General features: G+C 36.9%; 1 protein-coding gene across 2 annotated transcripts in view; it reads right to left on the bottom strand.

Moving 5' to 3' along the window:
- Positions 1–4,569: 4,569 nt before the first annotated feature.
- The window catches only part of lrrc40 (leucine rich repeat containing 40), a 66,480-nt gene continuing 54,021 nt past the window's right edge, over positions 4,570–17,028 (bottom strand). For both annotated transcript variants that reach the window (XM_087990662.1, XM_087990661.1), the window contains exons 13-15: positions 14,189–14,266; positions 11,246–11,431; positions 4,570–5,276 (exon numbers count right to left, since the gene is read on the bottom strand). In XM_087990662.1, the coding sequence (XP_087846788.1) occupies positions 5,171–5,276; positions 11,246–11,431; positions 14,189–14,266 (370 nt within the window). In that variant the 3' untranslated portion in view covers positions 4,570–5,170. The remainder of the gene's footprint in view (positions 5,277–11,245; positions 11,432–14,188; positions 14,267–17,028) is intronic.

Below are 17,028 nucleotides of genomic sequence, written 5' to 3'. Positions count from 1 at the left end.
TAAATGAAAATCAAACAATACCTTTCTTGGAGATTGTTAGGAAATACTGCTATTTTGAGCAATACTAACTACAATGTAATGGGATATGATCTGTGCCTGTGACCCATTATGTATGGAACTTTCTTAACTGGTCATTGAAAGATGAAGGCATGGCCTTTCACCACAAGTAGAGGAAAATAATGGATCAATTCATATTAGTGGATTTTCTTTTATTTATTGTTGGGAAATTGTGGTAAGGCTGCTTGCAAATAATAGTTTCTTACTGAAATATGAAAGGGAAAGGGAAGAGTTTTGAGTTCTAACTCAGTCAGTGTCTAATAGGCAGGCTGATCACAACTGGGATTCTTAAATTGAAAGAGGCAGCATATCTGTTGAGAATCATGAATACAGGAAAGACAGAGGGCAAGTGACCCATGAATACCATTGGTTCAGGTATCATAGAATAGATTGCATTGTAAAAGTGAACCCATTATGTAAATGCAGCTTTGTTGATGTACAAGAAAATTCACATTTTTGTATGTGCAAAATTCAGAATGGAAAGAAAAAAAAGAGTAAAATTTAGTCTAACTGCAGTATTTTGTAAATAACTCAATGACATTTAAAATAACTTTTAATCATTTAGATTGTGAATGTAAACATCTGCTTCTGCAGTCAAAAGTATTTTACTGGACTTGAAAGCTGCTTTATGTGCAAAAACGAAAATACAAGATTTTACACTTTTTAGTTTCACACACTATAGTGAAGTTGAAAAACTTGTTTGTTCAAATGCACATGCAAGTCTAATCCTTCCAATTTTATTTATGTACTAAGTATTGACACTATTTTATTGGTACAGTGTCTAATGTGTTCAGAATGCATTTTGCAGATTCTGTATGTATATATTTGGAGAAATTTTACCAGAGATTAAAAAAAACCAAGCCACTCACTGCTGATGTGGGTGCCAATTATAACAGAGCTATTTTTTGGCTTTGAAATTCTGGGATTTTTTCTGTATTAAAAAGTGTTTCAATAATGTATGAAGTCTCTTTAATGAAGAAACGTTAATTTAAATTGTTACACAGTTGTAAATATCTCTTGCTAAATGGATTTATCATGCCAACGCTGTGTTGCGTAAGTCTCATTACTGAATTTCATAGTTTTTTTAACTCCCAGTTTTTAGGTTGAATTAATTCTTAATGTATTAATGCTCTTGTCAAAATATAAAACTGTGTTAATGATTTGCATTTCTGGAACAGATATTAGTGATTTTTGTCCATTGTCAATCACTTTGGAATTGATAGTTTTCCATAAGAATAAGAATTCTAGTTCAGGTAATGAGCCAAGGAAACTAATTGTCATCTCTTCCAAACAAAGATACTTTTCAGAACTAAAGTGGTCTTCTTCAATAGCTCCTGCTAAATCTGCTGCATCTTTTAGTACAAGTACAACAGAGCACAATGAATCTACAATTGATCCAAAGTTTATGTCTGAGATCACCTAAATGCAGCCAGGAGATTGTTGGCATTACAACAGCTATCATCAGCAACACTATTATCGCCCAAAATACTCACTCACTCTCTCTCTCTCTCTCTCTCTCTCTCACACACACACGTATCAAAAATATACTTTTTAAAACCCGCTCAGTGAGCTAGTGCAGAAATGATGGATCGAATAGACCTCCTTTTGCATTATAACAACAATGTTGTCCTCAAATTGTTCTCTTTTCTGGTCTGATAAAACACTACATTTTATGATGCATTCACCAAAAGTATAACTTAATGTTTTTTAATGCCAATTTTATCAGACCAATATGCCGGTATACATTACCATATTTACGCAAAAAATTGAATTAGTATAAAACTATAAACAGAATTACACTAATGAAATTTTGCTTCAATTAAACTCATTAAATATTGACATTGGTCAGCATGCAAAATTTTAACATAACGGTATTGCTCAAAGATCAAGAATTTACAAAAGGTACAGAAAACAACTTGTTTTGGACAAAAAGTATTTTATAAATCAAACAGTTGTGTTATTTGATAGTAATGAATTATAATTTCAAATACAACCTAGAATACATTTTAAGAAAATTGTCACCAGTCACCTCCACATCTAAAAGGTAGTGATGCTTTTGAGGAATGGCAGGGATCAGTACATTAATTTGGAAGGCATTAAACCTTTCTACATTTTCACGAGTAAAGGCATTAGATAAAATGGAATTTATCTGTAAGCTGATAGTCCAAGCACCAGTCATAATTTTGTTGTGTTAAAATAAGACTGCCAATAATTTTTGAGCAACTTACAGTTCGCATAAGATATGTAGTTATAGCACCACAGTATGGTGTTTAGAATAAAAGTTTTGTCTCTAGAATAATATTCAAAATCCTGCTACACAGCTGACATGTTGGACTGCCAAAATTTCAAGCCTTTTTAATAACAAGAAATTGTTACTGTCATATCTTGCTGTGCCAAGCAACACCATTCTTTTTAACAGTAGTTTCAAATGATTCTGATCAACCTCCTCAACAGAATCCTATCTTGGCAACTGATTGAATAACACTGCAACTACACCTAGAGTGCAGTTGTTGAATTTCACAAACATTTGAAATATAAATTTATCTCATTTAGAAATCTGTTCCAACATACAGACATATCACCAGAATGTATAAAGCACTACAGTCAGGTAGGAATGTCAAAGTTCATAGTTTCAGGTATTTGCAAAAAAAAATTATGTGAAGTAGACTTGATGCCTTGAAAAGAACAATTTCTCTATAAGAATTCTTGAAAATCCATCAATGCAATTAGATGAATTGTCAAGATAGGATCAACAGATGTCTAAATAAATCTTCCTGATATTTTAAACTCTGTTTGAAACTCTCACAAGAATATGATTCAAAAGGTCTTGAATAACCACATCCTATGCAAAGCATACCATATATATGGAGAAAGTGAGAACTGCAGATGCTGGAGATCAGAGTCGAGAGTGTGTTGCTGATGAAGGGTTTATGCCCAAAAAGTCGATTCTCCTGCTCCTTGGATGCTGCTTGACCTGCTGTGCTTTTCCAGCAACACATTCTTGATACCATATATATCTTTGATTTACTAAATCAGGATTGGGGATTGAATTTTCAAGGCTAAAGTTAAATAGCTTTCATAGGCCAGCATCAAGTTTCACATTGAAAACAGCAGCTATCCGTTTAATGTGTACAATGGAATAATTTATATCAAATTTTAAAAAGATTATTTTTCTTTACTCAGACTTCCCTGCAAGTTAATCTCTTTGTAAACCTACATTACAACACTAGAAAAGTAATTTACTCCTTTCAATCTTTTCACTCCAGAAAAACTAGGGCAGAAAAAAAACTAGCCAGCAGACAGTGGGAAAAGATTTTAAAAATGCATTTGAGTTCCTGCCTTTGGTCAACCTTGCCAGATTCAAATAATCAATGGAAACTGCTAACCAGCCAGCAGCATCCCCTCCGGCTCCATTTTGATTTAGCTCCCTTCTCTCCCCCACCTCCTTCAGCTTTGATAGTTTGTATTGCCCTTAATGGACTTTGCACCTAAATTATTCAATTGGAAACATGTTCATTTACTGGAGGTTGTTAACAGATTGAAAAAAGACCACAGGTAACTTGATGATGGGAGATAAAAGCCAGCAGCAGTCAATTAACTGGCTACTTTGGGAGCACTGCCAAATTCTTATGAGGATGGATGGGCCCCACACTATATGCAAAGTTCAACATATCCCTGGAGGTGGATTCCAATGGCAGGCCACAGTGTCAGAAAAGATATGTTTCTCTCTCTCCAGCAGATTTTTTTTTCTGCCACAGAACTACTGGTGCAGTTTCAGATTATCCTGTGGTACGAGTCCCCTTTATAACGACAAACTGAAGGTTATGATCATGAATAATTTAATATTTCAAACATATACAGAGACACCTACAACCACCTTAATCGGATGGTGATGCATCATCATCGCTAATGGGACATATTTTTGGTTCCAATTTTAAAATAAAATCCCTAAAGGCAGTATGATTTTACCCATTAACTCCTATACAGGCCACAGACATCCCTTTATGTGCAAGAGTTACTGAGCCAGTCAGGATAGCTAGTTCCAGTTCTACCTTTACCTTATAATTACATACCTATACTAAGTTCTCGTGACACCAATTTGGATAGCAATCAGAAGCAAACAGATTTTCCTAAACTAGGGTAGGACAACATGTCAACTTCCATTCTTGCACACGTCACTTCAACTCAACACAGACGAGGCATTGAACATTATCATCTGAGGCATTCAGACCCAAAGTGCACAATGTTGCCTTTAGCTATTTGGAAACTGGTAAGCATAAATAGAGCCAGTTTAAAGTAAAATGCATAACTGATTAAGCCATACCTGTTTTTTTTAAAAAAAGTTAAAACTGGATTTTAAAGAGTTCACAAAGTCGAGAGGATCGTTGAATGAAAAATGTGTGCATATGTCACAAGTGGTCTTAAATAAATCATCTGTCCTAATGCATTTATAAGAAAATAACTGACTGAGAAATTTACTTAAAAAAAAAGATTTTTTGCATGTCAAGGAAGAACGGCACAACATGGATTTAATAAGATATAATGAACAAATAATGAATAATAAAAACCTCAAAATCACAAACATTCAGCAGAACAGAGCATATTTCAAAACTGCCAAATCCCAGCCAGAAATTTACATAATAATGTGATTTAAGATACCCAGAGGTTCAGTATTTAAAAAAATCAGAAGTACTTCTACCGAAACTGATAGCTTCAGAAAAAAGTTCAATGAATTGCTCATTGGAGGTACAAAACCATCACTCATGTGCTACATCAAAAGGATTCAATCATGTGCTGCAGTAAAGTGCACTTAGAATTTGGCATGCAGTGCAGAAGTGTGGAGATCCTCTACTCATGCTTAATGAAAATTGATACCTAGACAATAGTTTATGCAAATAAATCACGTACATTATACTTACTTGCACTGAAATGAAGCCACTGAAGTCAACTTTAAATCTATAAAAGCAAAAGTAATCTTGAAACATAACTGTTTTAATATTATGGAAAACACCATAATTTCCTTTTAAAGCCTCCTAAATATTTTATCCTGATTAAATCTTTAAACACTCGTAATATCTTCAGCAGAGCAATCCTCCTTCTGCCAGGCACAGATTTATGTAGGAATGCGGTTTCTAAGATATTCCAGGACTGCAGCTGTTCCTCTGGTCAAGATAGCTGCCCTCGGATTACGAAATGGATTTCCTTCAAGTAGGAGTGTTCTACATGAAAGAAAGTGGCACATTTGAACACTGGAAAATATACAGCTTAAAGACAGATATGTTGTTATACGACCTATGGAACTCATGGGACGAATGAAGATACAAAACTCTGCTCCAAAGAGATGTGTTTGGAAAAATACTAACTATAAAAGGCAACTACTGGAAGGTGAGAAAGAAATCTGCTTGAAATATCCACTCAGCTGCTAGGAGACACAACATAAGCTTAGCAATCTTTTGGTCACTCTTCATTTTACATTGCTGTGCAGGTTAACAGGTAAAGGGACGGCTGGAAAATGGGAAGCCTTCAGAAATGAGATGATGAGAGTCCAGAAACAGTATATTCCTGTTAGGGTGAAAGGAAAGCTGGATTACTTGAGAAATTGAGGTTTTGGTGAAGAAAAAGAAGGATGTGCAAGTCAGATATAGACAGGAGAGATCGAATGAATGAATAGAAGAGTACAACGGCTGTAGGAGTATACTCAAGAGCGAAATAAGGAGGGCAAAAAGGAGATATGAGATAACTTTGGCAAAGAGGGTTAAAGAGAATCGAAGATGATTTTATGAATACATTAAGAACAAAAGAGAAACTAGGAAGAGAATAGGGCCCCTCAAAGATCAGTAAAGCAGCCTATATGTGGAGCCACAGGAGATGGGGAAGATACTAAATGAGTACTTTGTATCAGTGTTTACTGTGGAGAAGAACATGGAAGATACAGAATGTGGAGAAATAGATGGTGACATCTTGAAAAATGTCCATATTACCAAGGTGGTGGCGCTGGATATCTTGAAACGCATAAAGGTGGATAATCCCCAGGATCGGATCAGGTACATCCTAGAACTCTATGGGAAGCTAGGGAAGTGATTGCTGGCCCCTTTGCTGAGATATTTGTATCATCAGTAGTCAGAGGTGAGGTGCTGGAAGACTGGCTAACGTGGTGCCACTGTGTAAGAAAGATGGTAAGGACAAGCCAGGAGACTATAGACCAGTGAACCTGACAATGGTGGTGGGCAAAGGGAATCCAGAGGCACAGGATGTACATATATTTGGAAAGGCAAGGACTGATTAAGGATAGGCTGCATGACATTGTGCGTGAGAAATCATGTCACACGAACTTGATTGAGTTTTTGAAGAAGTAACAAAGAGTACTGATGAGGGCAGAATGGTAGACATGATCGATACGGACTTCAGTAAGGTGTTTGACAAGGTTTCTTTATGGGAAGCTGGTTAACAAGGTTAGATCTCATGGAATACAAGAACTAGCCATTTCGATACAGAACTGGCTTGAAGGTAGAAGACAGAGGGTGGTGATGAAGGATTGCTTTTCAGCCTGGAGGCCTGTGACCAGTGGTGTGCCACAAGGATCAGTGCTGGGTCCACTGCTTTGCCTTGTTTATGTAAATGGTTTGGATGTGAGCATAAGAGGACGGTTAGCAAGTTTGCAGATGACACCAAAACTGGAGGTAGAATGGACAGTGAAGAAGGTTACCTCAAAGTACAGCAGGATCTTGAACAGATGGGCCAATGGGCTGAAGAGTGGCAGATTAGATTACATTACAGTGTGGAAACAGGCCCTTCGGCCCAACAAGTCCACACCGACCCGCCGAAGCGAAACCCACCCATACCCCTACATTTACCCCTTACCTAACACTACGGGCAATTTAACATGGCCAATTCACCTGACCCTGCACATCTTTTGGACTGTGGGAGGAAACTGGAGCACCCGGAGGAAACCCACGCAGACACGGGGAGAACGTGCAAACTCCACACAGTCAGTCGCCTGAGGCGGGAATTGAACCCGGGTCTCAGGCGCTGTGAGGCAGCAGTGCTAACCACTGTGCCACCGTGCCGCCCACTAATGGAGTTTAATTTACATAAAGAGGTGCTGTATTTTGGAAAAGCAACTTAGAGCAGGACTTATACACTTATTGGTAAAGTCCTGGGGAGTGTTGCTGAACAAAGAGACCTTGGAATGCAGGTTCATATTTCCTTGAAACTAGAGTCGCAGATAGGTAGGATAGTGAAGGCGGTGTTTGGTGTGCTTTCTTTTATTGGTCAGAGCGTTGAGTACAGGAGTTGGGAGGTCATGTTGTGGCTGTACAGGACATTGGTTAGGCCACTTTTGGCATATTGACTGCAATTCTGGTCTCCTTCCTATTGGAAGGAAGTTGTGAAACCTGAAAGGGTTCAGAAAAGATTTACAAGGATGTTACTAAGGTTGGAGGATTTGAGCTATAGGGAGAGGCTAAATAAGCTGGGACTGTTTTTCCCAGAGGAGAAAATGAGGACTGCAGATGCTGGAGATCAGAGCTGAAAATGTGTTGCTTGAAAAGCGCAGCAGGTCAGGCAGCATCCAAGGAGCAGGAGAATCGACGTTTCGGGCATGAGCCCTTCTCATGCCCGAAACGTCGATTCTCCTGCTCTTTGGATGCTGCCTGACCTGCTGCGCTTTTCCAGCAACACATTTTCAGCACTGTTTTCCCCAGAGCATTGGAGGCTGAGGGGTGTCCTTATAGAGGTTTACAAAATCACGAGGGGCATGCATAGGATAAATAGACAAGGTATTTTCCCTGCAGCTGGGGAGTCCTGAACTAGAGGGCATAAGTTCAAGGTGAGAGGGGAAAGATATAAAAGGAACTTTTTGATATTAAAGGTCAGGATATCTGGTCAGCATGGAGGAGTTGGACCGAAGGGTCTGTTTCAGTGTTGTACATCTCTATGACTCTATTATTTGGCTTTGTTCCCTTTCAGGTAAAATTTAATTACTCATCGCCTACTTTTCTTTGCCAAATCTAATAATTTTCTTTGTCAATTTCAGTAAAATAATGTTGCTGGTTTAATTTCTTGAAATAGAGTAAATGATTTTTAATAAATCATATCTAAATACCATCAATTATATAACCAGATAATTTTTTTTATAGTTTTAAAATTTTATGGCAAATTTCTCTTCATGCCACGAATCCATGGAATTAATTGTAATTCACTTATGCAATTGATTCACTGATACTCCAATCACTAAATCAATATCCAGCAGATCCATCACCAGTCTATGATGGCTACAGGATGTACTATCTACAGTTGCAGGTCAGCAGCTGGCCACAATTACTTCAACAGAAGCTCTTTTCTGTGATCTTTACCACTGAGAAAGTCAAGAGCAACAATGTTGTGGGAGCATCATAACCTCCAAGAGAACAACATCTTGATTGGCACCCCAATACTAAGTTAAGATCCTAGGATTCCCTAACTAACATCACAATTAAGGAGAAAGCACCTCTTCCAGAGCAACTATGAAAGAGCAGAAATTGCTGCCTTGCTAACATCCAAGAATAAATATACATTAAAATAAATTTCAATCACAAAAGCTACTGAAATGAGCAAATTAAGTTGCATGAGATCATGTGGTGAATTATAATACAGGTACATTTAGTAATAGCATGCTGTTAACTGATGAACCAATTAAAAACACAAAAATGGTTAAATCAACATTAGGAACTTGAATTGCAATTGTATTTTTTAAGCCATTTTAAGGCTAATCTTAAGAGGACTGCAGAAAGATATGATTAGGTTAAGCAAGTGGGCGAAATCCTGGCAGATGGAATTTATGTGGGAAAATGTGAGGTTATGCACTTTGACAGGAAGATAAGCCAAATAGTATTTAAATAGAGAAAGACAGCAGAAAGTTACAGAACAGAGAGAATTGGGAATCCATATCCATGAATCACAAAGCAAGCAAGCATCCAAGTTCATGGGTAATAAGGAAGGCAAATAGAATATTGACCTTTTTTCAAAGGGAATAGATACAAAGGTAGGGAGATTTTGCTAAAACTATACAAAGCACTAGAACAACCAGTTAGAATATTATGAAATAGTTTACATCCCCTTATTCAAAAGAAAGATATAATATCATTGGAGGCAGTCCAGAGAAGGTTCACTAGATTGATACAAGGGATGAATGAACTGTCTTAACAGGAGAGGTTGAGTGGTTGGACCTTTACTCATTTGAATTTCAAAGAATGAGAGATTGAGATTTATAAAAGATTCTTAGGGACTTGACAGGATAGATATGAAGGTTGTTTCCTCTTGTGGGACAATCTAGAATCAGATGGCATAATCTCAGAATAACGGAATACACATTTAAAAACAGAGATGAGGAGGAATGTTTTCTGTCAGAGGGTAATTCATGACTGCAGAAGGCTTTCAAGGCTCAGTCGTTAAGAAGATTCAAGGCTCAGAGAGATTTTTAATTAGTAAGGGAATCAAGTGTTATGGGGTCAAGGCATGAAAGTGGGGTTAGGATTATCAGATCACCCATGTTCTCACTGAATGGCAAGGCAGACTCAATGGCCTACAATTTCTGCTCCTGTGTCTTATGATCTAATCAGGTCTTTGTATCTGAAATGAATCTTTAAAAATGTATATCACAGTTTTAAAAGAGCAAAGAATTCAGTGCACTGTGCCTAAATTGGCAGCCCTCTTGTCTCATTGTCGGAAGATTGGGAGTTCAAGTTAAACTCCAGAAATATGACACAAAAATCTAGGTTGATGCTTCACTGCAGTATGAAGGGACTGCCCCTCTATCAGAGGTGCTATCTTTCAGACGAGACCTTAAACCAAGGCTCTGACAGATGGCTGTAAAATATCCCATGGCACTTAATTTGAAAAGCAAAGGAGTTGTCCTCCCTGTCCTGTCTGATAGTTGACTCTGTATCAACATATAAACTGATTATCATTTGTCATTTTTGGGAATTTGTTCTGTCATAAAATCAACTGCAATGCTTCCTACTTTATAACAGTGACTATGTTTCAAAAAATACTGCACTGGCTGTAAAGCACTTTGATAAATCCTGTGGTTATAAGGTAATACTCAAAACAGAATAGTATTTAAAATGGAGAAAGCTGCATGTTGTGTTACAGAAGGTCCTGAATGCCCTGTACACAATATTAGAATGCAGGTACAGCAAGTAATTAGGAAGATAAATGGAATGTTGACTTTTGTTGCAAGGAGGATGAAGTGAACTGCAAAGGGCATTCGTGAGACTGCACCATAGGTCTTGTGTACAGTTTTGATCACCTTAATTGGGGAGTGATGTATTAGCAGCAGTTGGCGAGAAATTAAGTAAATTTTCCAGGTTGTCTTACAAGAAAAGACTGGAGGTTCACACTATACTCATTTGGAGTTTAGAAAAATAATAGATTACCTTATTGAATCACAAAAGGTTGAGGCTTAACAAGCAAATGCTGAAAGAATCTTTCCCTTTTAGGGGAATTAAAGCAAGGGGGCATAGTTTAAAAACAAGGGGTCTTTCATTTAAAACAGAGACCAGGAGGAACTTATGACCTAAAGGATTGCTAGTCTTTGTAATTTTCTTCTCCAGGCAGCAGTGGAGGCTTGGTCTTTGAATACATTCAAAGCTATGTCCTTTGCCGATCTGAATCATGATCACAATCAGGTTAAGTCGGAAGTCACATGACACCAGGTTATAGTCCACCAGGTTTATTTGAAATCACAAGCTTTCAGAGCGCTGCTCCTTTGTCAGGTGAATGTCCTGACTTCACATCACAAAGGAGCAGCACTCTGAAAGCTTGTAATTTCAAATAAACCTGGTGGACTATAACCTGCTGTCGTGAGACTTCCGACATTGTCCACCCCAGTCCAACACTAGTACATCCATAACATGCCAATCAGATTAGTCATGATTTTATTGAATTTCAGAGGTCTAAAAGGGTGAATGGCCTACTCCTGTTCTTATTTCTTATGATGTTAGTCCATTTTCATCATTATAAAATAAACACCAGTGCTAAAAAAGATTAGCTTAATCAATACAGCATAACTAAATCTACAATATCTTTTCGCATAGTAAAGGTATTTTACAAAATATACATAATTGAATGGTGGAACAGGCTTGAGGAGCCAAGAAGCCTACTTCTGCTCTTAACTAAAGTTTTTTTTATACATATGTAACTCATTTACCTTAGGTTTACGCAGCTCCCCAGTTCTGGTGGGACCTGCATTAAATCATTATTCTGCATGTCCAGTGTAGTCAGTTTGTCAAGCTGCATCAATTGGAATGCATCAATTGAGCCCATCTGATTATTACTGATAAGAATAGTTTCTAGTGCTGGGATTTGGTATAAAGCATTAGGGAACTCCTTAAACCTGAAGACAGAACACAAAACATATGCTAAACAAGAAATCAAGACTATAAAATTTAACTGAGTATTTTTTTACTATGGTGTTTGAAACAAAATGTTATAGAGCAACAAACGTTTTAACAACTTGATATACAAACTCAGTTTAAACAATTTACACTTAAATTTAATTTACTGAGTAACTGATCAAATCTTACTCAATTAACAAGACCACCAATTCTGAAACAAAAACAGAAATTGCTGAAAAAGCTCAGCAGGTCTGGCAGAAATCAGAGTTAATGTTCTGGATCGAGTTGTGCTTCCTTGGAAGGGTCACTCAACCCAAAACATCAACTTCGATTTCTCTGCACAGATGCTGCCAGACCTGCTGAGCTTTTCCAGCAATTTGTTTTTGTTTCTGATTTATAACATCCGCAGTTCATTCGGTTTATATGCATTTCTGAAATTAACCCTACCCCAAACAGTTGGCTATCTTACCATACATTTTATATGACATTGCAAAATGCTTTAAAAATTAAATAATTATAATAGGCAGATAGAGCTAAGCAAAAAGAGCTACAAGAAAGCTTTCCAGTTCAGTGGATACAGAGTGCACACCAGTAGGAAGAGTGGGTCAGGGTGGACAAGTATAAATCAAGAGTATTTTCAAAATGTTTTTAGAAGGAAGAGAGGAACTAGCCAAGTGAAGATTCAGAGGTAAGGGATTCTAGAGAATGGGAAATTATGAATGAAGCTACAGAGAAGAGAACAGCAAAAATGGAAAATAAGAAGTAATGGGCTAATAGAGACTGCATACATGAATACAGAGCTGAAGGAAATCATTGTGCGGTAAGGATGAGGATGTGGAGTGATTTGAAGAAATGTCTGTAAGTCCTAAAATCAAATCTTAGTGATATACAATAAACAAGGGGAGAGACCAGTAGTGACTGGATCCATATCCTTGAATGGTTGAAGAGACACACCGTGCATTCTCGGTGAACTGTAGTTTATAAATGTTCCAGCAAAAGAAGCATTGCCAAATTCATTACAGAATAATAGATAAACAGATTAGGATTTTGGATAGGAAGAACAAGTAAGGGCAGAGGTGAGCTACTTGTAGAACTAAGATCAGGAGAGGTTGGCGATAATGCAGTAATTGGAGAGAAATAATCAAGTGATAGCCTCATAAAAGAAAGAAATTGAGTAAAGATGGAGGAGGAGAGAGAAAAAGGAAAATAGTGTATGAAGATGGGTCATTGATTAAGTGTAAAAGATATGAAGTCTCAGGAGATACACAGAACCAATCTCATTAATCTAGGCAATTTACACAGGTATCCAACAGCTGCTCATTTGCAATTGCTCCAGGTATCAATTGGATTAAAAGTTACTCAGTTTAAGCTACAAGAGAGGTACTTGTGGTACAGTGGTACCTCTGAACCAGGAGGCCTGACTGACACTAACCAAAATCCTTTCACCTGGCTAACTTGCAACCAACAGAGTGGAATAGTCATCCCATGAGTCTTAACTGGGTTCACAAATCCACTCTGCCCTCACCCACATTTCCTGAAACAATGAGAACAGGAGAAATAAAGTAAACAATTATAACTGCATGCAATTTGTGCAGATTCTTGCAAAGTTTACATTTTTAAAATTCTCTTTTGAAAACAGACAAAAAAAGTAAATTTTGTTAATTTCTACAAATGGCAGAGTTTTAGCATTTCAGATTGAATGGCATCAGTAATTAAATGATACAGGCCTTTAAAATCAGCAACTTACTGCTTGTTGTTAGCATAAAATAATTGCTCATAATTGCAAATGTTTTGTGAAGTTTGAAAGCAGGTTCAAATCAGAATTAGTTTAAGTAATATTTTGCTAAAATGTCACAGGATTATATGCCCAAATAACCAGGCAAACTCTCAAATGATCATATGGCATGTTATTTTGCTGCATCAATCCACAAATATCCCCTGCATGTTTTTACTCATCACCTCCAGGTACCTGTTTCACAAGTAAATGAACAGACAAAAATATTGTAGCATAGATAATAATAATTATTATTCTGCTAATATTGTTTGGGGGGGGGGGGGGGGGAAGAAAAGGAAAAGAGGAGAAAGATAAAGCAAACCAAATGGGATGAGAATGAAACGTTTCTCCACATGGTACAGCCTTGGGTGTGTGGCCTTAGCTAATGGGTTATGCTCTTACAAATTTGAAGGTGCAAAATTGTCAGAATATTATTTCCTACAGCTTGATTTTGTACATTAAAGCGTGCCTCACTTCTTTCACTTCAGTATTGGCAGCCGTGCCTTTAATTATCTACTCACCATGCTATGAGCTTGCATCCCTATGAGCTGCCCTTTCTTCCTTTAGGTTTTCCTCTTATACCTATGTTTTCAACCAAGCATTTGTTCATCTACCTTAATGTCAAATTCCTTGGATACAATGTAATTTTTTTTGTCTGATTACACAGCTGTGAAGCACTGCAAAACGTATTGCTATCTTTAAGGCACAATAGTCATCAAAGTAATGTTATCATTTGCACAAAGACCAAATACTGTTAGCTGGACTTTATACATAAATGTACAATACTGCACTGAATAAGACGCAATGTTTACATTGCTTTTCTCAGCACAGCGGATAGAAACCATGCTAGATACTGCATGCAGACAAACAAATTCAAATGCAATCCTGAGAAATGAAAAGATAATATTTATATCCATCATCCAAAGAAGGAAACTTGAATTATTTAAATTCTGTGAAGCTGGTGACATTTGAAAATACTAACCTGTTAAAAGAAAGGATTACAATTTGCAAATGCTGTAGTTGTTTTATTTCCATTGGCAGGGAAGTCAAAAGATTATTTCTAAAGAAAAATAATAAGTGATATTATTAGTGACATTTACTGCTTTTTTGCCTTTTTCAAAAAAATAAGAAAAGCTTGATTTTCACTTTATGAAACAAATCTTCTAACTCAAGGAAGTCTTCAATATCTTATCAATCATTTTCTTTTTGAAAGCAGAGCACAAAACTCAAAACCAAACATGCGTAGCTTAAAAAATCCTTAATCATAGAACGGATTTATATGATATACTGATATAATACACCTTTAATTATTAAAATTATATTTCAATATCAAATTAACTTATCTGCACTCTTCGTTTAGACTACAACTTCCATACGTTTGGGTAGACAAAATATTCCTAAAGACAGAAACTTCACTGTTCCACTGATGGGCCTCATCTGCACCCTGTTAGACAGTTCGGTGGTCTAATCATTTGTTAACTTATTTTTCTAATCAACCTGTTTACAGATGTTATTACACATCATTGGAACAATATAATTCTCTGTACGCTTAGAATTACACTTATTAGAGGTGAATTCTATCATATATAAATGCTGGTAGTCCAGAACTCTGGAACTTGAACCTAAGGGTATGGACACTAAAACTGCTCCATAAGACAGCTACCCACCAACCCCCACCCCAATTCACGTGTTATAATTAATTTGATTAGTGAGTGCAGTCCGCCTGCTTGTTAAAGGTACTTCCCTTGCTTAGTTGTACCTGTACCCCTCTCATCCATGGCCTTCTGTCATTGTTGCCAGTCAACATACTAGGAGATAACCAATGTTGCATAAGGATAGCTTTCACTGCATTTTCCACTCAAATAAATACCCAAATAAATAAAATGCTTTTTTACTGTAGTCTGTTAACCCGACAGAGGACCAGATGCACGAATATGGGTTTATAAAAAGGCTCAATTTCCAAAAAACATACCAGAAGCAGAATAAGTACATACTTACTTTGAGAACACTACGAACCAAAGAGAAAGATCATGCAACTTTTTTTAAAAATGAAAACTGTTTTGTTTCTTATTACTAATATCAAAGCAGAAAAGTCTTATAATTAACTATTTGATGAAGATTAAAAATTTATGTTTGGTCTTTTTATTTCCATCTCCACCAAAGCTCCTTTTGGTCTGTACTACATATTCAAAATCCACCTTTGCTCATTTACTTATGACTGAAGAGTATTCTTCAAGATACAATTCCTTTGGGAAGCTGTAGCTTCCATTTACAAAATGACTGATGAAAAATGTAGAGATAGACTAAATTCCAGAGTGTGAAATATACACTTAGAATTACACTTATTAGAGCTGAATTCTATCATATATAAATGCTGGCGGTCCAAAACTTAAATATTACTAAAAGATCAGAAGTTGAACTATTTATCTTGCCTTCATCGAAATTTAAGACACAAGAAGAATCAAATAAAAGTGAGTCCATTTTAGAGGACGCCAATTGGTTGGGCCATATTTGGCATGGAGATACAGCAAAACAGCAAAATTGCCCATCTTAATTTTCAGATTCTGTAAGTAGATTCTGTTGATCAGAGTATTAACATGGAGGTGCAACAGATTTTGGCTGCTTCCAGGACCTTTTAAAAGACACAACATATTTATAAATTCCTTTTGATTATATGAAACAGGGTCCTGAGTATTTATGTATGGAACTTCTAACACACAAACACATCACACTGTGGACCTGGTTGATGACCGTAAATTGGTTTCTGGTTAACCACTAGCACAGATTCATTTTAGAAATGATTTCCAAAAGCAGAATCATATCTAAAAGGAGGATATACTTTTGAGGCTATTAAGCATAAGTTATTTGAGCGTGAGCAGCTGCCACCAGCTGCAAATGATCAACAGGACGTATTTGATTTGGTTTGCTAATTGTTGGGATATTCAATTGACATGCCTGATATCACACCAGCACTGGAGTTCATGGATCACATTATTAATTTGTGTGATCGGCAAAAAGTCTTTTAGGCTTGATGGCAGCATCCTGTTCGTGGAGAAAACCACTCATGGATTTATGCATAGAAATAGTGTGAGATGCCTATTATTCAAATTTATGAGACATCTCCTCATTCCATGGTAATCAGAGGTAGGTTGGGTATCGCTCAGAGCCAAAAGTAATGTATGAGTAATGATTTGATCTGGATATTCACTTTATGAAGGATTGTTTCAATATGCTTTAACTCAATGAGCAGACAGCTCGGACCCGACTTATAAGATTATGAGAACAAGACTGATCTTGTGGCATGTAGGCTGTGAGAATTCCACCATGTAGACTGACTGAGGAAAGTATGTCTTCCATTAGATTGGAAATCATTATTACATAATCTGAACAATGCTAAGAGTTACACTGGAAAAAATTTAAGATTATCAGCAGGCCCTGCAGTGTGATACATTTGTGTAATAGAAGCTCCATACATAAATACTCAAGACTCTGTTTTATGCAGGCAAAAAAAATTTGTACATACATTGCACATTTTTCAAAACCAAAGAAGGGTCAAGGAGACTGCCAAACTTCACCACATCATTAGGACAGCACCCTGACTAACCTCTTTACTCAGATTTGTTAGGTTTAAAATGCGCTGGCTGGGAGAGTAATGGAGGTAGAAACTGTAGGAGGTTTCAAAAGATTGCTGGATATATGTTTGAAAGTGATGAATTTAGAGGGCTCGGAGATTTAGGCTGGAGAATGGGACTAGCTGGATAGTTCTTTCAGGAGCCAGTACATACAAGGTGGGCTGAATGGCCTCATTCTGTATTGTAAATT

Source organism: Chiloscyllium plagiosum, unplaced genomic scaffold (assembly GCF_037043375.1).
Source record: "Chiloscyllium plagiosum isolate Xiang-an unplaced genomic scaffold, Cpla_swu_hap1 HiC_scaffold_9, whole genome shotgun sequence".
Taxonomy (NCBI): Eukaryota; Metazoa; Chordata; class Chondrichthyes; order Orectolobiformes; family Hemiscylliidae; genus Chiloscyllium; species Chiloscyllium plagiosum.
Note: the sequence above shows the minus strand (reverse complement) of the source record. Positions and strands in the feature narration are given on the sequence as shown.